Here is a 25,809-nt window from a genome sequence, read left to right on the forward strand (position 1 = left end):
TACAGAATGCAGACAGACAGGCAGGGGTTGGTCAAGCTCGTTCATGAAGGAAAAGTGAACGTCAGTACAAGAAGTTGCTTTTGCGTCTAGAAAATGAACTGTGCATGATGCTGCGAACCTACCCTGTCTTCCCCTCAGTCTCTTTCAGGAATTCTAAAATGTATCGATTGGCTGGTAGTTTTTTTTCTTGGCAAACAGATTAGTAAACAAACCTCTGTAATACTAACCATAGAAGAGAGACTAGGCTAGCTGCGAATATCTAAAATACCAGGCCAATGTTACATTCCTATGGCAACACAGGCGCTGGGAAAACCAAAATGCAAGGGAAAAACGCACGCCAACATTCATTAGATTTAATTATCTGAAATTGTTTAAAAAATTAACAGTATTTAAAAACGTTACCTCTCTTTAATCCACACTGATGTAAAATGTTCAAGGGCTAAATTGCATTCTAGTGGTCCATCTATAAAAGATACTGTCATTTTGTGGAAAGGATGAGAAAGCGCAAAGATTTCAGATATTTATTCCTCAGAATAAAGAAGCTGTTGAATTGAAAAAAACACATTAACTTTTCATAAATAACCATCCAATCTCAATGTTACCTCTAGCTTCCATAAGACATAAGCCCCATGTTACTGAGACGTGGGTTTAAAACCAGAACATTGAACAGAGAACCATCAGGAATGGCTGTGTAGAGAAATGCAAAGCCAGCAAACGGTGAGCCTGGCTTTTCTGTGGGTAGATCCTCAGTGACTATCTCACTTAACTGTATACAGCAATAGCAATTTAAAACAGCATAAAAATAAAATACTTTTAGATCGGCGACGGAGAGAATTACATGACATATCAACGTTTGTCAACATCGCCACTATTCACACAGTTATATATCTGACTACAGCTGATTCATGTTGGATCCTGTAGGTCCAGGTGATCCAGTTGAAACGGTGGATCGACTCCAAGCCTGAGAGTAACGTTAGGGTCTGGGTTAGAGTGAGGGGTCAGAGTTGGTCAAGTCAGGGCAGAGGTCGTTGTCCAAAGTTCTAATGATGATGATCTGCTCCATATTTTCGGCAGGCGAGGCTGGGGAAGAGAAGGAGAGGGAAGATGTATGCAGCTGCTCCACTAGAACACGGAGAGGGTTAGGGCTCAAGTTAGGGGTCACAGGCTCAGGGTTGTCCGGTTCCTCGGGGTCAGGGTTGTAATCGGTGTCAGGGTTGTCTGGTTCCTCAGGGTCAGGGTTGTCTGGTTCCTCGGGGTCAGGGTTAGGGTTGTCTGGTTCCTCAGGCACAGGGCTGGGCGCATCGCGGGAGATCATTCCCTGGTGGTCAATAGGAATGTTGTGGAGGAGAACACCTTCTGGAACAGCCACTGGAGCTGGAGAACACACAGGAACACACACACGTTAAAGAGACTGAACGGGATCTTAAGCACTTACGAATTCGTAACATATCCTGTGAATTGCAGGACGTAACATATCATACAAAATGGATGACGTACACAATAGCAAACAATTTTCGGGGGCCCGTTTTGCCTCGTGAGCACTATTAGCTGACATTATACAAAATCTTAACACATCTTTTAACATAGATATACAGTGCCTTGCAAAAGTATTCAAACCCCTTGGATTTCTTCACATTTTATTGTGTTACAACGTGGGATTAAAATAGATTTCATTGTCATTTTTTTGTCAACAATCTACACAAAATACTCTGTAATGTCAAGTGGAAGAAAAATATTGTGTTTTATAAATAAAAAATGTATAACTTAAATATAGTTGTTGCATAAGTATTCAGACCCTTTGTTTAGGCAAACCTAAATTAGTTCAGAAGTAGAATTTGGCTTAACAAATCACATATTAAGTTATATGGACTGTGTGAAATAATAGGGGTTGACATGGTTTTTAAATGACTAACCCTTCCTCTGTCCCCCATACATACAGTGCATTCGGAAAGTATTCAGACCCTTTGACTTTTTCCGTATATTGTTACGTTACAGCCTTATTCTAAAATGGATTAAATACATGTTTTTCCCTCTTCAATCTAAACACAATACCCCATACCTTATTTACATAAGTATTCAGACCCTTTGCTATGAGACTCGAAATTGAGCTCAGGTGCATCCTGTTTCCATTGATCATCCTTGAGATATTTCTACAACTTGGGAGTCCACCTGGGGTAAATTCAATTGATTGGACATGATTTGAAAAAGGTACACACCTGTCTATATAAAAGGTCCCACAGTTGACAATGCATGTCAGAGCAAAAACCAAGCCATGAGGTCGAAGGAATTGTCCGTAGAGCTCAGAGACAGGATTGTGTCGAGGCACAGATCTGGGGAAGGGTACCAAAACATTTCTGCAGCATTGGAGGTCCCCAAGAACACAGCGGCCTCCATAATTCTTAAATGGAAGAAGTTTGGAACCACCAAGACTCTTCCTAGAGCTGGCCGCCCAGCCAAACTGAGCAATCGGGGGAGAAGGGCCTTGGTCAGGGAGGTGACCAAGAACCCAATGGTCACTCTGTCAGAGCTCCAGAGTTCCTCTGTGGAGATAGGAGAACCTTCCAGAAGGACAACCATCTCTGCAGCACTCCACCAATCAGGCCTTTATTGTAGAGTGGCCAGACGGAAGCCACTCCTCAGTAAAAAGGCACATGACAGCCCGCTTGAAGTTTGCCAACCATGAGAAACAAGATTCTCTGGTCTGATGAAACCAAGATTGAACTCTTTGGCCTGAATGCCAAGCGTCACGTCTGGAGGAAACCTGGCACCATCCCTACGGTGAAGCATGGGTGGCAGCATTATGCTGTGGGGATGTTTTTCAGCAGCAGGGACTGGGAGATAGGATTAAGGGAAAGATGAACAGAGCAAAGTACAGAGATCCTTGATGAAAACCTGCTCCAGAGCGCTCAGGACCTCAGACTGGGGCGAAGGTTCACCTTCCAACAGGACAATGACCCTAAGCACACAGCCAAGACTACGCAGGAATGGCCTCGGGACAAGTCTCTGAATGTCCTTGAGTGGCCCAGCCAGAGCCCGGACTTGAACCCGATCGAACACCTCTGGAGAGACCTGAAAATAGCTGTGTAGCGACGCTCCCCATCCAACCTGACAGAGCTTGAGAAGAATGGGAGAAACTCCCCAAATACAGGTCTGCCAAGCTTGTAGCGTCATACCCAAAAAGACTCACAGCTGTAATCGCTGCCAAAGGTGTTTATAACATGTATTAACTCAGGGAGCTGAATACGTATGCAAAGACTATATTTTAGTTATTACATTTCTATTAATAAAAATAAATAAATAAATACTGTATTTTGTGTAGATTGTTGACAATTTATTCATAAAAAAAAAACATTTTAATCCCACTTTGTAACACAATAAAATGTGAAGAAATCCAAGGGGTCTGAATACTTTTGCAAGACAGTGTAGATGGTAAAAGGATAGAAGACACAGAGACAGAATCTCACCTAAGTGTTGTCTCTCTTGGTGTTTCTTCAGGCTGCTCATGCCAGCGTAGGTGTTTCCACACAGCTCACATGTCACACGCTGCTTAACAGCTGGCCCTCCACCTACACACACACACACACCGCACATCTCTCCTCATGCTCTACAACTAGGGCCAGGAGTCTTTTCCTGGTCAAGTCACATGGTCATGAAAAGCAAAGGGCCCCATCTATAATCTCCATATAAAGTCCTTTATCAGTCGACCTTCTACTTTTATAGCATGCCTTCTTCTCCATCCTCTGTTCTTTACCTACACATCTCTCTCCTCTTCCTCCTCTCTCTCTCCAACCTGTGTTTCCTCCTCTCTCTCTCTCCACTCCTGGGCAGAAACCCTTCTAGAACACAGTAGATCTACCGACAACTAACAGACAGTAAGGGATTTGACAGCTAGAAACTTGGCACTTGTCAGTCACACACTCACTCTGTTTCTGTTACTATGTATTTATCTAAGCTGCTCAACCATGTCACTACTCACTTTAGCACACTTCATAGTCTATACTGTATACTCTTACTGTGATATATTGCAAACATTACTATTTATTTTTTATTTTTATATAACTTGTCTATTTGAGAGCTTGCAACTAAGCATTTCACTGTACCGTTTACACCCTGTAACCAGTGTTACACCCTGTAACCACCAGTGTTACACCCTGTAACCACCAGTGTTACACCCTGTAACCACCAGTGTTACACCCTGTAACCACCAGTGTTACACCCTGTAACCACCAGTGTTACACCCTGTAACCACCAGTGTTACACCCTGTAACCACCAGTGTTACACCCTGTAACCACCAGTGTTACACCCTGTAACCACCAGTGTTACACCCTGTAACCACCAGTGTTACACCCTGTAACCAGTGCACGTGACCAATAAACGTTGATTTGATATTTTCATGAAGTCAAAGTAGTTGGTTTTAACGTGTGTGTGTGTGTGTGTGTGTGTGTGCGTGCGTGCGTGCGTGCGTGTACGTTACGTAGACTCACCGGTGTGGATGCGAGAGTGTTTGTTGAGTTCTCGTTTGGTAATGAAGGCCCTCTGACACACCAGACACTCGTGTGGAGCTTCACCTGGAAAACACACAGACAACCACACGTCAGAGAAGACAGGAACCCATGCTCACACACACACACACACACCGTCAAGTCTAATTTCACTGGTAATTTCTCTTTGCGTGAGTGTGTTACCTGTGTGTTTGCGTTTGTGTGTGATGAGAGAGGAAGAGACGGAGAAGGCCATCCCACAGGCGTCACATTGGTAAGGTTTCTCTCCTGTGTGGATCCTCATGTGATAGGTAAGAGTACTGGCCTGGGCAAAACCCTTACCACACTGTTCACACACATACGGCTTCTCTCCACTGTGCTTCCTATATGGACACACACATGGACACACACACAGTTAGATAGATAAACACAAATAGGTCTTCTCTCCACACCATCCTACCTGCTGTGTATCTTGTAGTTAGATGAGGTAGCGAACTGCAGCCCACATTGTTCACAGGTGTAAGGTTTCTCTTCTCCGTGGTACATTCGACGGTGAGCCACCAACTGACACTTCTGGGCAAAACCCTTGTCACACTGAGAACATCCAAATGGCTTCTCTCCTAGAAAGGCAGAGAGAGAGTTAGGGTGTCACCTGTGTGTATGCTTGGTGTGTATTTGTGTGTCTCACCTGTGTGTATACGGAGGTGAGTCTTGAGCTGGTTTCCTTGTGTGAAAGCTCGGGGACAGAAGAGACACTGGAAAGGTTTTACTCCTTTATGGATCCTCATGTGTCTCCTCAGACTACTGATCTCAGAAAACTCTTTGTTACACTCAGCACACACTGGCTTCTCTTTCACCTGCTGGCTCTTCAACCCAGCCTTCCCCTCCTCATCTCCCTCCCTCCCCCTCTCTCCCTCATCCCCCTCTCCATCGCTTGATCGGTTCTCCTTCAGTTTCCCTCTTCCTCTGCCCCTCCCTCTCTTTCCTCCTCTCCTCTCTCCACTGCTCCTCCTCTTCCTCTTGACAAGTTTCAGTGACGATGGGCTGAGGTCTGACTGGTTCTCCTCGACGATCTGAAGGTCTGACTCTTCTAACGACAGATCCCTACCCCTTCCTCTCCCTCTCCCTCTCCCCCTCCCTCTCCCCCTGCCTCTCCCCCTACCCCTCTGAGGCTGGGTGACTTTTGCGTCATCTGGGATGTCATCATGGCTAGCTGATGTTTGGCTACTTGGCAAGGTTTGGTTTCTAGGTGAGGTCTGGTTTCTAGGTGAGGCCTTGGGCTTTCTCCCCTTCCTCTTCCTGGCTCCTCTTCGGGGGGATGTTGGGGGGCTTGGAGAGGGAGGGGTGTACTCTGGATCTTCCCTCTCCTCATCCTTCTCTACCGACCCCACTCCAGACAGAGGTTTGATTGCCTCTGGGCTGGGGGGTAAGAGAGGGGAGGGGGGTGAGGGAGCGGAGGGGGTGGGTGGGGCTGACTCTATCCTCGTCTCCTGTTGGCTGTCTGTCTTGTCTTTCAGGAGACGCTCTGCCTCCCTCATCCCCAGGAATACCGCCGCTCTCAGCACAGCCTCCGACCCCTCACTGTTATCGTCAACCACACATAAACAAGAGAGCAATAACAACAGATGAACAACAATACTGTATTATACATAGTTATTGTGACACTAATATGGTGGTGTAGTAGTATTATTCAGGGGAAGTAGTGAATAAGGGAGCTTACACACCTTTTGATTTGGTGAAGTGTTTCCACAACTATTGCTAAATTAGCCTTGTACACACCAGTGTAGTGATGTACCTACCTGTCAGTGTGTAGTTCTCCAGTATAGATGTATTTCAGCAGGATGTCCAGGGCCTGCTCACTGACAAACTCAGGGTTAAGGGTCGTGACCCGGTGACCTCTGTCAGGCAGTGCCGAGAAGAACCCGCTGAACGCCGCCAGGACATTACGGTGCGCTCTGAACAGTGTGTCGCCCACAACGACCGTGATGTCACACAGAACGTTGCTTTCCCGCTGCCAACGCAGCTGCTCCAACAGGTGCTCGCTGTGGGCCTGCTGTGACATCACTGCTTCCAGGGTCACGCCGAGGTCAAACTGCAGGGAGGAGAATTAATTTCAATGGGGGTTTTTTTTTTTAACTAATAGTGCTTCACCTATACTAATAAATCTTTATGGCATAGGAGGTTGTGTTTGCAAGGTTGTTGCTGGTTAATTTGAGTAATTTTTCACTAACAGTGCAGGCTAGGACAGAGCCAACCTCAGACTGCCAGTATTTAAAGTGTTTCCCAATCTCTTTTATGCGAATTAAATATATTACTACCATTGTCTTTTCACAACCTTACTATTTCACTTCATCAAGAATATTTAAAACATTTCTACTTGTCCATCTTTTCTCAACCAAAATATTTGGCTTATCTATTCATCTAGCAACTATTCCCTTTGCTCTTAATTTTATTGGTTCTTTACTTGTGTCTCCCCCAGCAGGATATAAATGTAGCTACATTTACATAAATACACATACTCACCCTTTATAATAGGTGTTATTGTTTGGTTGAAAATACCAGGTGTTGTTCTGTTGGGATAAAATTAAATGATTGAAATTAATACACATTACAACGGAAACACTCATCTCATCCTACTCTGCAGCTACACGGTAGATGCCAGAGTAACGTTAACGTTATGAAAATAAAAGTTCATCACGAATCCTACGATGGCTTCCTGCCCCCACAGGAATCCGCGCAAATCAGCTACATTATTTTTTACCATGATTATATCAATGATATTGTGAATGATTTTGAATAAATAAATATCCTTGTATACTGGCCACAAAAACGTTTATGGAGCTTGAAACCAATTACTTAATGTGAAGTTTAGCTAGGTTAGGCCCATTTGATTATCGCGGATGAGCGCGCTAACGTTAATAACAAAGGGCTCTTATTTCGAAATGCGACGAGGAGTGCGCGGTAAACTACATTGGGAAGTTTTAAAATTACGGAGCATTCGGTTGCGTAATCACACGGATACATATATCATTAAAAACATATGATATGTAGCAATTAAGCACAGAAACGGTTTTTAAATGTGTGTAAAATGACAATACCTTATAATCCCTTTGACTGAGTAGCCATTTTCTGATTACGTCATTGCACGACTCAAGTCTCGCGAAGTTTGGAAATAGAGAGCAATAGTAATGGCGTCTTTTTGTGAATTTTGAAGCATTTTTGTAATTTAAAAAAAGCACATACAGGCTTCATAATTCATAAAGGAAAAGTTAACTGACTGATATATCATAGAACAAAACGTATAAGATATCCTAAACCTCCAACCTTATTTTCTGCGTTTATCCCAAAACTGTTCTTTACCCATTCATTTTCCCATAGGAATGGCTGAACGAACCAGAGGTAACTCATTTGCGGTTTTTAAGATTATAAACTGGCGAGCTCTATATACATTTTTGTCCGTTTCTTTGTTACATCCAGATTTTTACATGAAATGGAAAGACAAACACGTTACAACCACAGATAGAACAATGAGCCAAATATTTCACCAGATGTATAAATGTGAAGCATCCGGTTGGCGTTTCCACTCACTACCAAATATGGTGATGAGAGGAAGCCCAATGACTGGCAGTGGGGAAGATGGAGCGTGATGGATTTTGGCAAACATTTTTCAAATTTTAATAATAAGTAAGTACATTTTCTCATCAACGAAACATTTGATCTGCATACAGTTTTCTGTTTGCAAAACTAGAATCTGTAATAAACAGAGTGGACTGCGTTTTGCATACTTTGCCACAGTTTTAAAAAATTGCTTTGTTTAGGAGTTTAAGGGCGAATTGAGTTATTGTACACTTCCACTTCACAGAGTAGGCGTTCCCTAACAGAAATATGCAAATAGATGCTAGAACACGCCAATAGGATCTCACTAGCTCGTGCTTGTTCTGCCCACTATGATTAATTTACTCCCATTGTAAACGACAGGCTCTGGTCTAGCTTGGGTTAGTTATGAAAAATCTTCGACCTTACTGTTTACAAGTCTCTTTATTTAAATGTAAATAATATTTTCAATCCAAACCAGGGAAAAACAACAAGAATGTTATGCTTAAAATAATTAAATGACAGAGTAGACTGTGATGTGGCAGTGCATTTCTGTACAGAACCCTATACAGAAATTAGACAAAAAATAAAACATTAACAACATCGAGTCCAACCTTTAAAATGTCATTTAAAATGTGCATAAAAAAAAAACGCATTGTAAAATCTACTCTACTTTTTCCATTTAAAATACAACTAGTTGTCCATGTATGATGCAGTATTCCAGTTTATTTAGTTTAGCTAAGGGTTGACAGCAGGAGGGTTGAAGATCAGGGTTGGAGTTTTATTATTGTGTGTGTGTGTGTGTGTGTGTGTATGTTGGTAGTTATGTATGTAGATATGCGTGTTGGTTGGTAGGTAGATAATTCCATTCCAGCCATTACAATGAGCCAGTCCTCCTATAGCTCCTATAGTCTACAGCCCCCTCTGGTGTGTATTACAGCGGGGGGAGCCCTATGTGGTGCACATTGCAGTATGGCTGTATGAGGTTTCTGGCTGTAGACCAGAAAGTGTCGGTGAAGCCCAGTCCTGTACAGTGGTTGTAGCAGCCGGGGACAATGGAGACCAGGACACCCAGAGGAACCAGGAAACCCAGGGTGAAACCTCCTGCTGCTCGGACACCTCCCACCAGATCTGACCACACAACACTCTTCTCCTCTAGCATCTGTTTCTCCTCCTTAACCACCTCTGCCTTCTTCTCATCCGCCTCTCTTTCTACCCTCTCCTCCACTCTCTGCTCCTCCTCTATCTTCTCCTCCCCATCACAGGAGTCCTCCTGGGGTAGGAAGTGAACACACGCATTTAACAACAGCGTCTCTCCCCCAGGGTGTGGGTGTGTGTGTGTAAAGCTGTAGGAGGGGCTCATTGTAAAGGCTGGAATATAATAAATGGTAGTATCAAACATATGGAAACCACATGTGTAAATCTGTTCCAAAAATTCCATTCCAGCCATTACAATGAGCCTGTCCTCATTCACTGGTGTGAAAACACTAGCTGTGTTCGAATACCCATACTAACAATGTATACTACATACTATTTGTTTATTTTAGTATACTGTAAACTATTTGTTTATTTTAGTATACTGTAAACGAACGGTATCGTTTCAGTTGAGCGTACTTGAGCTTCGCCTATCTACCGGAAGTTGATGTTGTTGCTATGCAACCTCTTGCTAACTTGTTAGCATAACAAATGACTAGCTAAACATTTTACGATTTCGGATGTGTTCGTAAATTCAATCTGGAGTGCCAGAGTGCGCTCTGGGCGTTCGTAAATCTAGGGCGCTGTCAGATTGTCCGTTCGTAAATTCAAAGCGCACACTGGAAGCTCTGGCCGAGGAGTAGGTTGATCCGAGCGTTCAACGGCAGTCAAGCACCCAAGCTAACTGGCTAGCTACTTCCAGACACAAATGAGAGAACACCTCACTCTGACCATTTTACTCGCCCTAGCAGAGCTGGTTAGGCTGTTTTTATGTTATCCAGAGCGTTGGTGACTGTAACTGTGCTGCTGGCAACAATTTAATTACGCTTTTTTTTTGCCGACGTTTACTGACACAGGCCATATTCAACTGGTGTTGAGCGTTCGTAAATTCATCAGTTATTCTGCGCGAGAGTGTTCTGAAATCGGAGTAGATAGCCAGAATTAACAATGCCCATTGAAACGCACAACGACTATACCACTTAACTAAGAATTTTGTAAATAATCAAGTCAATAAACGTTAGTTAGATATACTGCCTGGCAAGTTCGATGTATTAGTAGCCAACTAATGTTAGGTAACTAGCTAACATACCGGTACATTCTGCCGTAATGCTATGCAGTTCGTAAGGATAGCGTAGCCAACATAACGTGTAACTTATTTGAAAAGTCATTACTTTGTTACATTGCACAACACTTTCTTAACATTTGTCATAATTAGTTAAAGCAATTAATTTGTATCCGCTCTCGTCGGACTTCGGCTGTATATTTTCTTAAAATCTGAAAAGTTATGAAGCCGCGCCCATTTTCTGAATAATTGCATTATGGGCCCTAAAAGCACGGAAATAGTTTCCACTGTATGTATACTTCGTATTTTGGCGAATTTATTACGACATCAGGGAACTTTTGGCATACTAACCATATCCATACTATGACCAATAAACATACTATACACTCAATTCACGTCACAAATAGTACAGTTAGTGCGGTTAGTATGAGTATTCGAACACCGCTACTGTCTCCCAGCTAAGCCCTACCAAACCCTAAACTCACATTGTCCTGTAGTACTAATTGATCACCACACAGTGGAGACAAACACTACAGACAAGCACTTCTGCACTTTGGGGAAAGATGCAGAGAGTGATTGGTCGTGTGTGTGTATGTGACCCACCATTATGGGTGGCAGTAGACCCAGTTCCTCCCCTAGAGAGATGGAGCGCTGAGTGGCTGCAGACAGAGTCCCATCTAATGCCATGTAACCCCCCTCTCCTCCATTACTACAGACAGAGAAAGAGAGAAAGACATGGGGAAAGAGAGAGAGGGTATGAGCTATTACAAACAATATGTGACAAAATTAGAGAGTGATGTGTGAGGGATGTTATGATTGTGTGTGTGTGTGTAGTTACACTAGGGCCTCTGCCAGTTGGCTCTCCAGATCCTTCATCTTCTCCTTCAGATCCTGAGAACAGAGAAACACACACACATAAAGCCCAGATTGTATATCAGTTAAATATGTGTGTGTGAGGTCTGTATCAGGCGTATGTAAAATGTGTGTGTGTGATGTACCTGTGCGATGGAGGAGTACTCTGTAAGGGACTGCTCCAGCTGCTCAACAACAAAGTCCTTCTGTAGGAGAGACACACACACACAAAGGGATGTTGAGCACTGGCCAGCCAGCTAATAGACTGCAATGGACCACATTTAAACTGGCAAGCCATGTAGCATGTCTAAAGAAAAACGTTTACATTTATTGGGTATTTAGGGCATATTTCAAATGTAAACATTATCTTCAATACGTAGTTGTCACCTACCTTACATATGACCTCATCCCTGTGATCCAAAGCGAGTCTGCTCTCCTCGAGCTGAAGCTGTTTCTCACACACACACACACACACACACACGTTACGATTTACTATTAGGGCTGGAACAAATGACCCCCCTCTGATCTGGTGGTAGGATACCCCTGAGTGTGTGTGTGAGTTACCTGTAAGGCTTGTAGAGCCTGGCTGAGGTTAGTGATCTTCTTCTTGTCAGTGGCTCTGTCTGGTATAATACGGGACATCTAGGGGTGAAAGACAGACAGACCGAGAGAATAGAATAGAAACGTTATGTGATGTTTTGAGGACAAACAATGTATATTATGCCTCCATATTGGCTGGCCAGTAAAACTTTCAGTTTGTCTGTTCTAACAGGGTCAAAGGGTTAGGTCAACATACCTCACTGCCGATGGTCTCGATCTGGTCCTCCAAAATCTCCTTCTCTTTCTCCTGAAAACAGTTGTATTTCTCACCATCAGTTTATTAATACTTTCTTCCCAAGTTACTTCATATTGACCAATTAGCTCAGTTGGTGAGGTGATTGGTCAAATCAGGTGTGTTCAGTTGCCTGGTTTTATTTGTCATATACAGTATCTCACAAAAGTGAGCACACCCCTCACATTTTTGTAAATATTTGAGTATATCTTTTCATGTGACAACACTGAATATTATATTATTATTAACACTGAATAAATGACACTTTGCTGCAATGTAAAGTAGTGAGTGTACAGCTTGTATAACAGTGTAAATCTGCTGTCCCTTCAAAATAACTCAACACACAGCCATTAATGTCTAAACCGCTGGCAACAAAAGTGAGTACACCCCTAAGTGAAAATGTCCAAATTGGGCCCAATTAGCCATTTTCCCTCCCCGGTGTCATGTGACTTGTTAGTGTTACAAGGTCTCAGGTGTGAATGGGGAGCAGGTGTGTTAAATTTGGTGTCATCGCTCTCACACTCGTCACTGGAAGTTCAACATGGCACCTCATGGCAAAGAACTCTCTGAGGATCTGAAAAAAATAATTGTTGCTCTACATAAAGATGGCCTGGGCTATAAGAAGATTGCCAAGACCCTGAAACTGAGCTGCAGCACGGTGGCCAAGACCATACAGTGGTTTAACAGGACAGGTTCCACTCAGAACAGGGCTCGCCATGGTCGACCAAAGAAGTTGAGTGCACGTGCTCAGCGTCATATCCAGAGGTTGTCTTTGGGAAATAGACGTATGAGTGCTGCCAGCATTGCTGCAGAGGTTGAAGGGGTGGGGGGTCAGCCTGCCAGTGCTCAGACCATACGCCGCACACTGCATCAAATTGGTCTGCATGGCTGTCGTCCCAGAAGGAAGCCTCTTCTAAAGATGATGCACAAGAAAGCCCGCAAACAGTTAGCTGAAGACAAGCAGACTAAGGACATGGATTACTGGAACCATGTCCTGTGGTCTGATGAGACCAAGATAAACTTATTTGGTTCAGATGGTGTCAAGTGTGTGTGGCGGCAACCAGGTGAGGAGTACAAAGACAAGTGTGTCTTGCCTACAGTCAAGCATGTTGGTGGGAGTGTCATGGTCTGGGGCTGCATGAGTGCTGCCGGCACTGTGGAGCTACAGTTCATTGAGGGAACCATGAATGCCAAAATGTACTGTGACATACTGAAGCAGAGCATGATCCCCTCCCTTCGGAGACTGGGCCGCAGGGCAGTATTCCAACATGATAACGACCCCAAACACACCTCCAAGACGACCACTGCCTTGCTAAAGAAGCTGAGGGTAAAGGTGATGGACTGGCCAAGCATGTCTCCAGACCTAAACCCTATTGAGCATCTGTGGGGCATCCTCAAACAGAAGGTGGAGGAGTGCAAGGTCTCTAACATCCACCAGCTCCGTAATGTCATCATGGAAGAGGACTCCAGTGGCAACCTGTGAAGCTCTGGTGAACTCCATTCCCAAGAGGGTTAAGGCAGTGCTGGAAAATGATGGTGGCCACACAAAATATTGACACTAAGGGCCCAATTTGGATATTTTCACTTAGGGGTGTACTCACTTTTGTTGCCAGCGGTTTAGACATTAATGGCTGTGTGTTGAGTTATTTTGAGGGGACAGCAAATTTACACTGTTATACAAGCTGTACACTCACTACTTTACATTGTAGCAAAGTGTCATTTCTTCAGTGTTGTCACATGAAAATATATACTCAAATATTTACAAAAATGTGAGGGGTGTACTCACTTTTGTGAGATACTGTATATATGGTTTCCACCTTAATTGGGAAGGATGGCCTCGTGGTAATGTCTGGAGCGGAATCAGTGGAATGGTATCAAACACATGGTTTCTATGTGATGCCATTCGCTCCATTTCAGCCATTATTATGAGCCGTCCTCCCCTCAGCAGCCTCCACTGATGGTTTCTTGTTTACTATTGCTGTACACCACTTCCTGGTTACCCACCAGTTGTTTGATGTAGGCCTCCAGGTTGCCCGTAGCATCGTCCTTCTCAACCAATAGGCTCCGGATCTCCTCCAGTTCATCCATCAGCTGCTCTGATTCATGGATTGACTGCTTCATCCTGACAAACACACACACACAAATAATGATGAACAGACTGACTGATTGATGGTTACATTTGACTTGGTTGTGCAGGGCAGTGTGTGTGGTTGCTAATACAGTTACCCTTTGACTTGGTTGTGCAGGGCAGTGTGTGTGGTTGCTAATACAGTTACCCTTTGACTTGGTTGTGCAGGGCAGTGTGTGTGGTTGCTAATACAGTTACCCTTTGACTTGGTTGTGCAGGGCAGTGTGTGTGGTTGCTAATACAGTTACCCTTTGACTTGGTTGTGCAGGGCAGTGTGTGTGGTTGCTAATACAGTTACCCTTTGACTTGGTTGCGCAGGGCAGTGTGTGTGGTTGCTAATACAGTTACCCTTTGACTTGGTTGCGCAGGGCAGTGTGTGTGGTTGCTAATACAGTTACCCTTTGACTTGGTTGTGCAGGGCAGTGTGTGTGGTTGCTAATACAGTTACCCTTTGACTTGGTTGTGCAGGGCAGTGTGTGTGGTTGCTAATACAGTTACCCTTTGACTTGGTTGTGCAGGGCAGTGTGTGTGGTTGCTAATACAGTTACCCTTTGACTTGGTTGCGCAGGGCAGTGTGTGTGGTTGCTAATATAGTTACCCTTTGACTTGGTTGCGCAGGGCAGTGTGTGTGGTTGCTAATACAGTTACCCTTTGACTTGGTTGCGCAGGGCAGTGTGTGTGGTTGCTAATACAGTTACCCTTTAACTTGGTTGCGCAGGGCAGTGTGTGTGGTTGCTAATACAGTTACCCTTTGACTTGGTTGTGCAGGGCAGTGTGTGTGGTTGCTAATACAGTTACCCTTTGACTTGGTTGTGCAGGGCAGTGTGTGTGGTTGCTAATACAGTTACCCTTTGACTTGGTTGCGCAGGGCAGTGTGTGTGGTTGCTAATACAGTTACCCTTTGACTTGGTTGCGCAGGGCAGTGTTCTCGGTGCGTAGCAGTGTGTTGCTGTCATCAGCTACGTCCACTGTTCTCTGCAGCTCTGAGTTCAATTGCTTCAGTCTGCTTCGGGAATACACCAACTCTGCTAGAACATCACGCCTCTCCTCTGAACTCCTACAAACCCACACGTTAGAAAGTGGTAAGTACACCACCTGCTATCACAACAGCCTTGGTGTCCAGGGCCCGTATCTCTAAAGAATTTTTGTGCAAAAAGTGGCTCCTAGCGGCCAAATTCTAAGAAAATTCTCAGAGGCATGACGTTTTCTTAGAATTTCCCCTAAAAGTGACACGAAAATCCCAGTTAATATAAAAGCTATTCCTCAAGAGTCCTAGCGCTTAAAAGGGCTCCTAAGGCGAGATCTGCTAAGAGCAGGGAAGATGACTTTTAGTGGCTTAGGAGTTACCCTAAGCAGCTGCACAAAATGGCCAACAGAGGAGGCAGGAGAGATGTCCTGCAAACACTGGATGACAGGGAATTATTGAGACGCTACAGATTGGATCGTGCAGGAATCATGTTTGTGGTGGATCTCCTTAGAGATGCAATTACTTCACCAACTCGACGCCACAACGCTATTACACCGGAGAAGAAAGTAATCACAACCCTGAGGTATTTGGCAACAGGGAAAATGCAACAATGTAGCAGTGATGACTTGGGTCTGTCCCAATCCTCCGTCAGCAGAGTCATCACCCAAACACTGACAGCTTTGTCACAACCTAATATTGTGACACAATTTGTTTCATTCCCGCTGGATGCCCGCACTTTACACACACATAAAAGGGCATTTATGGACATTGCAGGATTCCCTGGCGTTGTGGGTGTAATTGATGGAACACATGTGAGAATAATTGCGCCATCAGAGGACGAGGCTGTCTTTGTTAACAGGAAGAATTTCCACAGCATCAATAGTGTTCAATGCGGCCTGGAAGATTTTGGACATTGTGGCTAAATGGCCAGGCTCCACACATGATGCGAGAATGCTCTCCGAGAGTGGCATCAGACAGCTTTTTGAGAGACGCTATGTGCCAGCTAATTGCCACTTGTTAGGGGACAGTGGCTACCCATGCAAACCATGGCTCCTTACACCTTACCTCCAGCCACGCCAAGGGCCCCAACTAAACTATAACAGGTAAGCCAAACAATACAAAAATCATGGAAATGAAATGCAAGCAATATGTTAGAGCATCCAAGTAGTGCAATATTTCCATCAAATAATTAAAGGTCTGTATTCTATTGTAGGGCCCACAAGACAACAAGAGCGGTGGTGGAGCGTGGCATAGGCCAGCTTAAGAGGCGCTTTCATGTTCTCCACGGAGAGGTGCGGCTGAGGCCTGAAAAAAGTCAGCAAACTCATCATAGCCTGTGCAATATTACACAATATTTGCAAGGTTAGACAGATTGCAGAACCTCTGGAGGATGGCGATGAGGATGAGGATGGAGACAACGATGAGGATGGTGGTGAAGAAGATATTCACATTCCACAGGGGAACCTAGCCCAGAGTGGACTGCCTTACAGGGCAAACTTCACAAATTTACATTTCAGGCAAGCTGTAGCCCCATGTCATTTGAGAACTTGTGATGGTATTAAGAACTACCACAGTTTTACTGCACATCACCTGCAACTGTTAAATGCAAGACACAGAACACAATCTCTAAATGGTTTATTTTTTAGGTGTTCAATTTTAAGGCGGTAGTACTCCTCCTGAAGGGAAAGGACTTTTTTTGTTGTTCAAACACATCAATTGTGAGTTGCAATCTTCTCTCCTGCAGGGATGCTGACGGAGCAGGTGCTGCGGATGGGAATGGTGTTTGATCCGCCGGGCTATCCTGAGTAGCAGCTGCAGATGGTTCAGGCGGCAAACTTGATGGGCCCGGTTCTTGTGATGGCTCCATGCTACAGAAATACATAGGCCTAGTTTAATTATTGTTTTGATTAAATTAATTTAATACAATGAGCATGGATAACACATGAAATGGCTTCTGCAATGAATAAACACTGTTGATATGAATAACCCTGTGTCCTACCTTTGCTGCATTTCAAGGGCCTGCATCATTGACGTGTCAATGCCTGTTGGCAGCCCGGTGACACTGACCTCAGAGTGTCCCAGGACTTGAAAGACAGTGTCGGCCACCTGGGACAGCCGCTTTGCAGGTGGTCCACCCCCTAGAAAGAAACAGTCAATGAACACAGTACTTAGGCATGTAAATTAACTTTGCCAGCAGGAGCAAATTGCCAGATTATGTGGTAGGCCATAGTATTTTGCTCACCTGTGAGTGAGGATACCCGCTTGTGTGCTGCAATCTCATCTTTTGCCTTGGACTGCAGCACATACCACCTTTTCTCACAATTGTCGCCTGTCCGCACCACCAGTGGAAAAGAGGCATTGATTGTTTGGGATATTGTGTCCCAGGCGCGCCTCTTGCCTTGGCTAGTGACAGTTGGGCCAAATTTTCCTCGTAACATACCTTTATGTTCGTTCACCAACTGGGCCAGCAACAAACCTTGCTCCTCAGTCCAGTTCGGCTTGCGATTCCTTTTTTTCTCCATTTTCTGTGTTTGTAGGATATTTGTTAACAAGCCTTCATAAATAGACCAGCCAGCAATCACAGACATTGTTAAAAGCTGAGCTGTGTTACCCTCGTTAAGTTCACACTGAGTTGTAACGTTGCAATTTCTACTTCATTAAGGACAGCCCCTTGAGATAGGCCATCTTGTTTTCAATGGGGTCCATATGGAAGTGAAAGTACAAAATATGCCAGCTAGGATATTAATATGAGCAAATGAGACACAAATCATTATTTGAACAGGGTGTAATGAGCTTAAGTTTTCACATATTTTAGATTCTAATGTTAGGCTATAACCCCTACAGCTTACTATTCATTTTCCAGATATTTTCTTGAATGTGAAATATTATTTACAATTATAGTCTGCATAAGATTAGAGTGTATAATTATGTTTATTGATTTGAGGGTACATCCTTTGCTCATTATCACCAAAAGTTCATTTTCATCAAACTTGTAGGATCAACCAATCACGGCTTTTGAAATGATGACTCATACCTAGCAACGGGGTCAACCACACCTCCTCACTAAGATAGGATTTTTCATCCATTCCTGGCTCAGAGTTCACTGAAAATGTTCTGGAATCACTTCTAAGCTAAAACTCCTGGCAAGGAATTTTTAGGTTAAGTTAGGAGCTCTCTGAGAGGATTCTCAGAATCTTTAAGGATACGGGCCCAGATCACTAAGGACCTATCATGGTCCAAACACACCAACACAGTCGCTAAGAGGGCTCGACAACGCCTCTTCCCCCTCAGGAGGCTGAAAAGATTTGCCATGGGCCCTCAGATCCTCAATAAGTTACACAGCTGCATCATTGAAAGCATCTTGACTGGCTGCATCACCACTTCGTATTGCAACTGCTTGGCATCCGACTGCAAAGCGCTACAGAGGGTGGTGCGTACGGCCCAGTACATCACTGGGACTGAGGTCCCTGCCATCCAGGACCTCTATACCAGGCGGTCAGAGGAAGGCCCCAAAAATTGTCAAAGACTCTAGCCACCCAAGACATAGACTGTTCTCTCTGCTACCGCATGGCAAGCAGTACCGGAGCGCCTGGGACCAAAAGGCTCCTTAACAGCTTCTACCCCCAAGCCATAAGACTGCTGAACAGTTAATCAAATGGCTACCCGGACTATTTGCATTGACCCCACTTTTATTTTGCACTGGCTCTATGCACACTCACTGGACTCTACCCACACATTCACACATACTATACTGACACTCCAACACACACATACTGTGACGTTCTGGCTCCGGGACTCTTAGTAGTGAGCCAGGGTTGTCATTTTCATTTGGGTGTATTTCTATGGGGGATCTAGTTGTTTCATTTCTATGTTTGGTTTTGATGTTGATTAGTCAGATGACTCCCAATCGGAGGTAACGAGTGTCAGCTGTTCGGCTCGTTATCTCTGATTGGGAGCCATATTTATACTGTGTGGTTTCACCTTGGTTTTGTGGGTTTTTGTTTCCTTGTTCCAGGTTCAGTCATAGTCACTGTAGGACTTCACTATCGTCATTTGTTTGTTGTTCTCGTGGTTGCTTTCATTTAAATAAAGTCATCATGTTCACTCCACGCGCTGCGTATTGGTCCGTTTCCTCAGACGATCGTGACAGAAAAACCCACCATAAAAGGACCAAGCAGCGCGTCCAGGAGCAAAGGGTCTGGACATGGGAGGAACTGTTGGACGGTAAAGGGTCCTGGACTTGGGAGGAGATCCTGGATGGTATGGATCGCCGACCATGGAGCGAGACGGTGGAGAGGCGACGGTGAGAGGAGCAACGGCATCGGCAGGGCCATCGTCGGAAGGACGGGAGGCAACCCCAAAAAAATTTTGGGGGGCACATGGCTTGGGCGGCTGGGCAGCAGGAGGCTGCCACAGGGAGAAAAGGAGAGAAGGCTAACGGAGTACGGGAGCCATTGGCGAGTAGAGGGAGGGGAAGTGTTTGTGGCACGGCGTGAAAGACTGATGTGTGTTGCCAGTCCGGTCCGGCCCGTTCCTGATCCTCGGTTGAGGCCAGTGGTGTGTGTTCCCGGTACGGACCGGCCTGTTCCTACTCCAAGCACCAGGTCCACGGTGTGCTACACCAGCCCGGCCCGGCCTGTTCCGGCCACTCGCACCAGGGATGCGGTGCGCGTCGCCAGCCCAGCCCGGCCTGTTCCTGCTCCACGCACCAGGGATAGGGTGCGCTTCGCCAGCCCGGCCCGGCCTGTTCCGGCCACTCGCACCAGGGATACGGTGCGCGTCGCCAGCTCAGCCCGGCCTGTTCCTACTCCACGCACCAGGGATACGGTGCGCTCGCCAGCCCGGCCCGGCCTGTTCCGGCCACTCGCACCAGGGATACGGTGCGCGTCGCCAGCCCAGCCCGGCCTGTTCCTGCTCCACGCACCAGGGATACGGTGCGCTTCGCCAGCCCGGCCCGGCCTGTTCCGGCCACCCGCACCAGGGAGACGGTGCGCGTCGCCAGCCCAGCCCGGCCTGTTCCTGCTCTCCGCACTAGGCCTTATGTGCGTCCCCAGGGTCCAGCATGCCCTGTTGCTGCTCTCCGCACTAGGCCTTATGTGCGTCCCCAGGGCCAAGCATGCCCTGTTGCTGCTTCCCGCACTAGCCCTGAGATGCGTGTCCTCAGCCCGGTACCTCCAGTTCCGGCACCACGCATCAGGCCTACGGTGCGTCCCCAGGGCCAAGCATGCCCTGTTGCTTCTCCCCGCACTAGCCCTGAGATGCGTGTCCTCAGCCCGGTACCTCCAGTTCCGGCACCACGCACCAGGCCTACGGTGCGCCTCAGACGGCCAGAGTCTGCCGTCTGCCCAACGGGGCCTGAACTGTCCGTCTGCCCAACGCCGTCTGAACTGCCCGTCTGCCCAACGGCGCCTGAACTGTCCGTCTGCCCAACGCCGTCTGAACTGCCCGTCTGCCCAACGGCGCCTGAACTGCCCGTCTGCCCAACGCCCGTCTGAACTGTCCGTCTGCCCAACGCCGTCTGAACTGCCCGTCTGTACTGAGCCTGCAAAGCCGCCCGTCTGCCATGAGCCTTCAGAGCCGTCCGCCAGACCGGGGCCGCTAGAGCTCTCCGCCAGACAGGATCAGCCAGAGCCTTCCGCCAGACAGGATCAGCCAGAGCCTTCCGCCAGACAGGATCAGCCAGAGCCTTCCGCCAGACAGGATCAGCCAGAGCCTTCCGCCAGACAGGAGCAGCCAGAGCCTTCCGTCAGACCGGATCAGCCAGAGCCTTCCGCCAGACAGGAGCAGCCAGAGCCTTCCGCCAGACGGGATCAGCCAGAGCCTTCCGCCAGCCATGAGCAGCCAGATCCGTCAGCCAGCCATGAGCAGCCAGATCCGTCAGCCAGCCATGAGCAGCCAGATCCGTCAGCCAGCCATGAGCCGTCCAGCCAGGATCCGCCAGAGCCGTCCAGCCAGGATCCGCCAGAGCCGTCCAGCCAGGATCCGCCAGAGCCGTCCAGCCAGGATCCGCCAGAGCCGTCCAGCCAGGATCCGCCAGAGCCGTCCAGCCAGGATCCGCCAGAGCCGTCCCGCCAGGATCCGCCCAGAGCCAGCCAGCCAGGATCCGCCATTTAGTCAGGTGCTGCCCCTTAGTCAGGTGCTGTCCCTTAGTCCGGTGCTGCCCCTTATCCTGGTGCTGCCCCTTAGTCCGGTGCTGCCCCTTATCCTGGTGCTGCCTCTTAGTCCGGTGCTGCCCCTTAATCCAGGTGGGTTTAAGTGGAGGGTGGTCATTGGGAGGAGGTTAAGAAAGCGGGTAGTAACTATAGTGGGGTGGTGGTCAAGCCCGGAGCCGGAACCGCCTCCGGGGAGCAACACCCACCCAGCCCTCCCCTATTGTAGGGTTGTGAGGCGCGGTCGCAGTCCGCGCCTTTAGGGGGGGGTACTGTGACGTTCTGGCTCCGGGACTCTTAGTAGTGAGCCAGGGTTGTCATTTTCATTTGGGTGTATTTCTATGGGGGATCTAGTTGTTTCATTTCTATGTTTGGTTTTGATGTTGATTAGTCAGATGACTCCCAATCGGAGGTAACGAGTGTCAGCTGTTCGGCTCGTTATCTCTGATTGGGAGCCATATTTATACTGTGTGGTTTCACCTTGGTTTTGTGGGTTTTTGTTTCCTTGTTCCAGGTTCAGTCATAGTCACTGTAGGACTTCACTATCGTCATTTGTTTGTTGTTCTCGTGGTTGCTTTCATTTAAATAAAGTCATCATGTTCACTCCACGCGCTGCGTATTGGTCCGTTTCCTCAGACGATCGTGACACATACACTCTCACACACACACAGACACACTTTCACACTCGCTGCTGCTACTCTGTTTATTATATATCCCGATTGCCTAGTCACTTTTACCCCTACCTACATGTACATATTACCTCAATTACCTCAACTACCTTATACCCCTGCACATTGCTACCGTTACTCCTTATATATAGCCTCGTTATTGTTATATTATTGTGTTACTATTTCCTTTATTTTTGTTGCTAATTGTTCTTACTTTTTAACTCTGCATTGTTGGGAATGGGCTCCTAAGTAAGCATTTCACAGTAAAGTCTACACCTGTTGTATAAATAATAATAATAATAATAATACAAATACAATTGTATTTGCTAGGAGTTGTCTGGGTGTAAGGCACTCACAGGTCTGCAGAGTTGAGGATCCTCTCCTCCTCTGACACGTACAGCCTGACAGACTCATCATTCTGCTTCCCCTCTGAAACACACACACACACAAAACATCAAAACAGACACACAACCCCCCCCTCCCCACCCCACAACACACACACCTTTGAATTGGTTGTAAAGAGCAGCCAATAACTTATTAAAAACTCACCTTCATAATCATAGCCATCATCTTCCACTGAGTCTGACCTAAACACACACACAGAGCAGCGAAATGTGTGGACACACAGATTTGAGCAGATAGAGGAAGGCTATGGCTATAACTGTGTGTGTGTGTATGTTCACCTTAGCTGGTCTGGGCTGGCATACATATCCCTCCATCTGGGTCCCCCGGTGCTACCTACACAGGGGACAGGAAAGAGGAGAGAAAGGACCAAGTGTTACACATACATCCCTGATGTGTCAATGAATCTGACTACTACTGCATGGTTGACACCTCAAGAGCCCAGTTCCATCTCATTTCCCACTCTCACAACCAAGACCCCAGTTCCACCCCACTTCCCACTCTCTGAGTTGATAAGGTAAATAATCCAAATTGGACAAAATTGTATATTGTTCGACAAGTCGACACGCACCATTAGAAGAGGGTGCGACCACTAACCCACCATCATCTTCCCATTGGCCAGCCTCGGCAGGCCCCCGGTACCGGCCCCGCCGCTCATCTTCCCATTGGGCAGGCTCGGCAGGCCCCCGGTACTGGCCCCGCCGTTCATCTTCCCATTGGCCAGCCTCGGCAGGCCCCCGGTACCGGCCCCGCCGCTCATCTTCCCGTTGTCGTGAACCCTGGTGACCTCGGAGGAGAGCTGGGAGGTCGAGCACCGAGCATGATGTCACACCGTGGGGGGCACAGTTTAATAGACCCAGCTGCTGCAGCCGCCTCGTCTACATTAGAACCACAACAACTTCATCTGGAAAGGCTTTAAGCCTACATACACATCTCTGAAAGTGCTAACAAATATATTACTGTAAAGCAAAATGGCAGACTACTTGTACAGTACTCAGGTGAGCTTTATTGACATGAAACTGAAATAATCCGATGTTGCCAAAACAATACACCATTTTTTTTTGTGTTGGCACAATATGAACGAATTCTATATATAACTATATATTACCTCAATGGGGAAGGAGACGGTCCTGCGCAGCATTCTCCCTCAAAGCCCCAATGCCGCTGGAAATCTGTCAGCTACAGACCATTTCAGACCATTTCTAAGATTCAAACAGTGTGCCGTTACAAATGACAAGTCAGGAGGTAAAGACAGGTCAGTAGCTATCTACTAGGACAGCTACATCATTCATGAGCTTGAAAAATAATGCCAAAAAGGTTCAGTTCATGTAGGCGTTTATGACGTCACAGTATAAACATCACCCATGCCATCACACTAACAACCAAGCCTCCAAAGGCTAAGCTAAGTAGCTAGTTAGCTGTCCGTCCTTTTCAACAGGAAAATGTGATCAGTTTCAGTTTTCAGCTACTATTATAGCAATGTTGTTGCTTATCTCTCTTAGTTAGCGAACAAGCTAACTTTAGCTAAAGCGTGATCGCAAACTGACTAGCTAACGTTACCAGCTAGCTAATGTTAAAACTAGGTAGCTAATGGATATTTTTCCATCAAGTAGCTAGCTAACAACAGTGACGTAATATATGAATGGCAGATTCAAGTCTTTGTTGACTAAATAAAAGTATTTTAACTATCTAGCTAGCTAATTATTCCAGTTTAATTTACCTACCAATTACTCTCCCTTGACCTCCGTCTCCCTAACCAAAGTAGTGCGCACGAGCAACTATAACTTCAGCCAATCAGTGCTCGGTTTCATTATCACTGGACTCGACTCACTGGACTGATTCCTATGTTTTTATTTATTTTATTTTAGGTACTCAGTTGGGATTGCTCATGCTATGTTTTGTCTTGAGAAGCTCTGAAGCCACCAGTCGGCCATATTGGCACTCCCCAGAAGGAGCAGTCCTCCATAGGAACGAATGGAATTCTACAATATTTCAATTAAATGTTTCAAGGACAAAATTACATGTATTTAAGTATTTTTTCTGTAATGGGGACAGTAACTTTAGTCACCTCAAAAATGTTTTAGCTCACATAATATAATTTAAAAGTATGCATTAAGGTGTCTGTAATAGAATAAACGTGGCAAAACGAATGTAGACATTAATAAGTGCATTTCCATAGCTTCCAAAATACTTTTTACAATGGTGGGAGAGTCCCAATATTGAGGCTCGATGTCTTCAACACAGCGCCTTCAATAAGTAATCTAGTGTATATATAAACCATTGGTCTCTACCAGTGGTCTCAACCACAGATAGAAGGGGTTAGTTACCAATATGATATTTCTCTCAACTTAATGTTGAGAGTTATAACAGTATAATACACAAGGTGCAATTTCAAAATGTGTTTGTGCATCAGCAATTTTCCTGTTGTTATGTTTTGTTTTTATTTTTAAAACAACTTTGAGATTCTTCTTGTATTGAAAAGCGCTATATAAAATAAATCCATTATTATTATTATTATTATGATTATATTTAGGCTCCTCCCCACAGGGCCAATGGGGTGGCGAACTATATTGAGGGCGTGGCCAAAGTAAAAAACGCCTCCCAACCAACCATGTTGGTTGTCAGCTTTTTCAAAGGTGAGACGTGGACCTAGTCCCAACCACCCCTAGCTTCTAGCCCCAAATCAACCCTGAACCCCCTGCCCCTACCTCACCTATCTCTCTCTGTGTGTCTAGGTTTCCCAGGTGATCTATACTGGGTTCTGTGTACAGACTACAGTAGTTTTTCTCTGGACTACTCCTGCACAGATTATTAAGACTGGCCTGGGAATTCCTAACCAATTTGTAACTGAATATGACTTGGAATCACAGGAGGTTGGTGGCACCTTAATTGGGGAGAGCGGGCACGTGGTAATGGCTGGAGCGGAATTGGTGGAATGGTATCAAATACATCAAACTGCTCTAAATCTATAAATCACTGCTAGGCAAATCCCCGTCTTATTTTAGCTCACTGGTCACCATAGCAACACCCACCCATAGTCTGCGCTCCAGCAGGTATATCTCACTGGTCATCCCCAAAGCCAACACCTCCTTTGGCCGCCATTCCTTCCAGTTCTCTGCTGCCAATGACTGGAACGAACTGCAAAAATCTCTGAAGCTGGAGACTTATCTCCCTCACTAACTTTAAGCATCAGTTGTCAGAGCAGCTTACCGATCACTGCACCTGTACACAGCCATTCTGAAATTAGCCCACCCAACTACCTCATCCCCATATTGTTATTTATTTTGCTAATTTGCACCCCAGTATCTCTATTTGCACATCATCTTTTGCACATCTATCACTCCAGTGTTAATACGAAATTGTAACTATTTTGCACTATGGCCTATTTATTGCCTTACCTCCATAACTTACTACATTCGCACACACTGTATATATATTTTCTGTTGTATTTTTGACTTTATGTTTTGTTTACCCCATA

General features: G+C 45.8%; 3 protein-coding genes across 7 annotated transcripts; all 3 read right to left on the reverse strand.

Moving 5' to 3' along the window:
* Positions 1–507: 507 nt before the first annotated feature.
* LOC121569280 (myoneurin) lies at positions 508–7,864 on the reverse strand. Of its 3 annotated transcripts, none has more exons than XM_041880095.2 (9): positions 7,843–7,864; positions 7,006–7,052; positions 6,282–6,574; positions 5,171–6,063; positions 4,943–5,102; positions 4,687–4,865; positions 4,486–4,569; positions 3,465–3,566; positions 508–1,374 (listed from the first exon to the last, which is right to left on the reverse strand). In XM_041880095.2, exons 3-9 carry the CDS (start codon positions 6,542–6,544, stop codon positions 986–988), a joined length of 2,070 nt encoding a protein of 689 aa, XP_041736029.1. In that variant the 5' UTR covers positions 6,545–6,574; positions 7,006–7,052; positions 7,843–7,864; the 3' UTR covers positions 508–985. The 3 variants fall into 3 exon arrangements, with proteins under 3 accessions (XP_041736029.1, XP_041736028.1, XP_041736027.1); XM_041880094.1 differs by lacking the exon at positions 7,843–7,864 and adding an exon at positions 7,807–7,826; XM_041880093.2 differs by lacking the exon at positions 7,843–7,864 and adding an exon at positions 7,581–7,702.
* Positions 7,865–8,782: 918 nt separating this feature from the next.
* LOC121569281 (golgin IMH1) lies at positions 8,783–24,254 on the reverse strand. Of its 3 annotated transcripts, none has more exons than XM_045221237.1 (15): positions 24,056–24,254; positions 23,440–23,533; positions 22,933–23,209; positions 22,613–22,667; positions 22,479–22,516; positions 22,286–22,358; positions 15,044–15,202; positions 14,022–14,139; positions 11,982–12,032; positions 11,750–11,827; positions 11,577–11,633; positions 11,332–11,391; positions 11,172–11,224; positions 10,937–11,042; positions 8,783–9,349 (listed from the first exon to the last, which is right to left on the reverse strand). In XM_045221237.1, the coding sequence occupies exons 2-15, from the start codon at positions 23,470–23,472 to the stop codon at positions 9,011–9,013; spliced, it is 1,497 nt and encodes a 498-aa protein (XP_045077172.1). In that variant the 5' UTR covers positions 23,473–23,533; positions 24,056–24,254; the 3' UTR covers positions 8,783–9,010. The 3 variants fall into 3 exon arrangements, with proteins under 3 accessions (XP_045077172.1, XP_045077170.1, XP_045077171.1); XM_045221235.1 differs by having other exon boundaries at positions 22,903–23,209; XM_045221236.1 differs by lacking the exon at positions 24,056–24,254 and having other exon boundaries at positions 22,903–23,209; positions 23,440–24,008.
* On the reverse strand, positions 16,428–18,532 carry LOC121569283. The gene is made up of 3 exons (XM_045221238.1): positions 17,355–18,532; positions 17,112–17,250; positions 16,428–16,980 (listed from the first exon to the last, which is right to left on the reverse strand). The coding sequence occupies exons 1-3, from the start codon at positions 17,698–17,700 to the stop codon at positions 16,755–16,757; spliced, it is 711 nt and encodes a 236-aa protein (XP_045077173.1). The 5' UTR covers positions 17,701–18,532; the 3' UTR covers positions 16,428–16,754.
* Positions 24,255–25,809: the final 1,555 nt, after the last annotated feature.

Source organism: Coregonus clupeaformis, chromosome 7, assembly GCF_020615455.1.
Source record: "Coregonus clupeaformis isolate EN_2021a chromosome 7, ASM2061545v1, whole genome shotgun sequence".
Classification (NCBI taxonomy): Eukaryota; Metazoa; Chordata; class Actinopteri; order Salmoniformes; family Salmonidae; genus Coregonus; species Coregonus clupeaformis.

What these genes read in the sequence shown, in the direction of transcription:
- LOC121569280 (XM_041880095.2), bottom strand. Translation starts at nt 6,544, where the DNA reads ATGTCACAGCAGGCCCACAGCGAGCACCTGTTGGAGCAGCTGCGTTGG. An exon ending in GGAGAACTACACACTGACAG is followed by an intron (nt 6,064 to 6,281) that starts GTAGGTACATCA and finishes TGACGATAACAG; the next exon opens with TGAGGGGTCGGAGGCTGTGC. An exon ending in TCACCTCCGTATACACACAG is followed by an intron (nt 5,103 to 5,170) that starts GTGAGACACACA and finishes CTGCCTTTCTAG; the next exon opens with GAGAGAAGCCATTTGGATGT.
- LOC121569283 (XM_045221238.1), bottom strand. Translation starts at nt 17,700, where the DNA reads ATGTCTGTGATTGCTGGCTGGTCTATTTATGAAGGCTTGTTAACAAAT. An exon ending in GCGGGTATCCTCACTCACAG is followed by an intron (nt 17,251 to 17,354) that starts GTGAGCAAAATA and finishes GTTTCTTTCTAG; the next exon opens with GGGGTGGACCACCTGCAAAG. An exon ending in GCCCTTGAAATGCAGCAAAG is followed by an intron (nt 16,981 to 17,111) that starts GTAGGACACAGG and finishes GTATTTCTGTAG; the next exon opens with CATGGAGCCATCACAAGAAC.
- LOC121569281 (XM_045221235.1), bottom strand. Translation starts at nt 23,472, where the DNA reads ATGCTGCGCAGGACCGTCTCCTTCCCCATTGAG. An exon ending in GCCAGCCCAGACCAGCTAAG is followed by an intron (nt 22,517 to 22,612) that starts GTGAACATACAC and finishes GTGTGTGTTTAG; the next exon opens with GTCAGACTCAGTGGAAGATG. An exon ending in AGGCTCTACAAGCCTTACAG is followed by an intron (nt 11,634 to 11,749) that starts GTAACTCACACA and finishes TGTGAGAAACAG; the next exon opens with CTTCAGCTCGAGGAGAGCAG.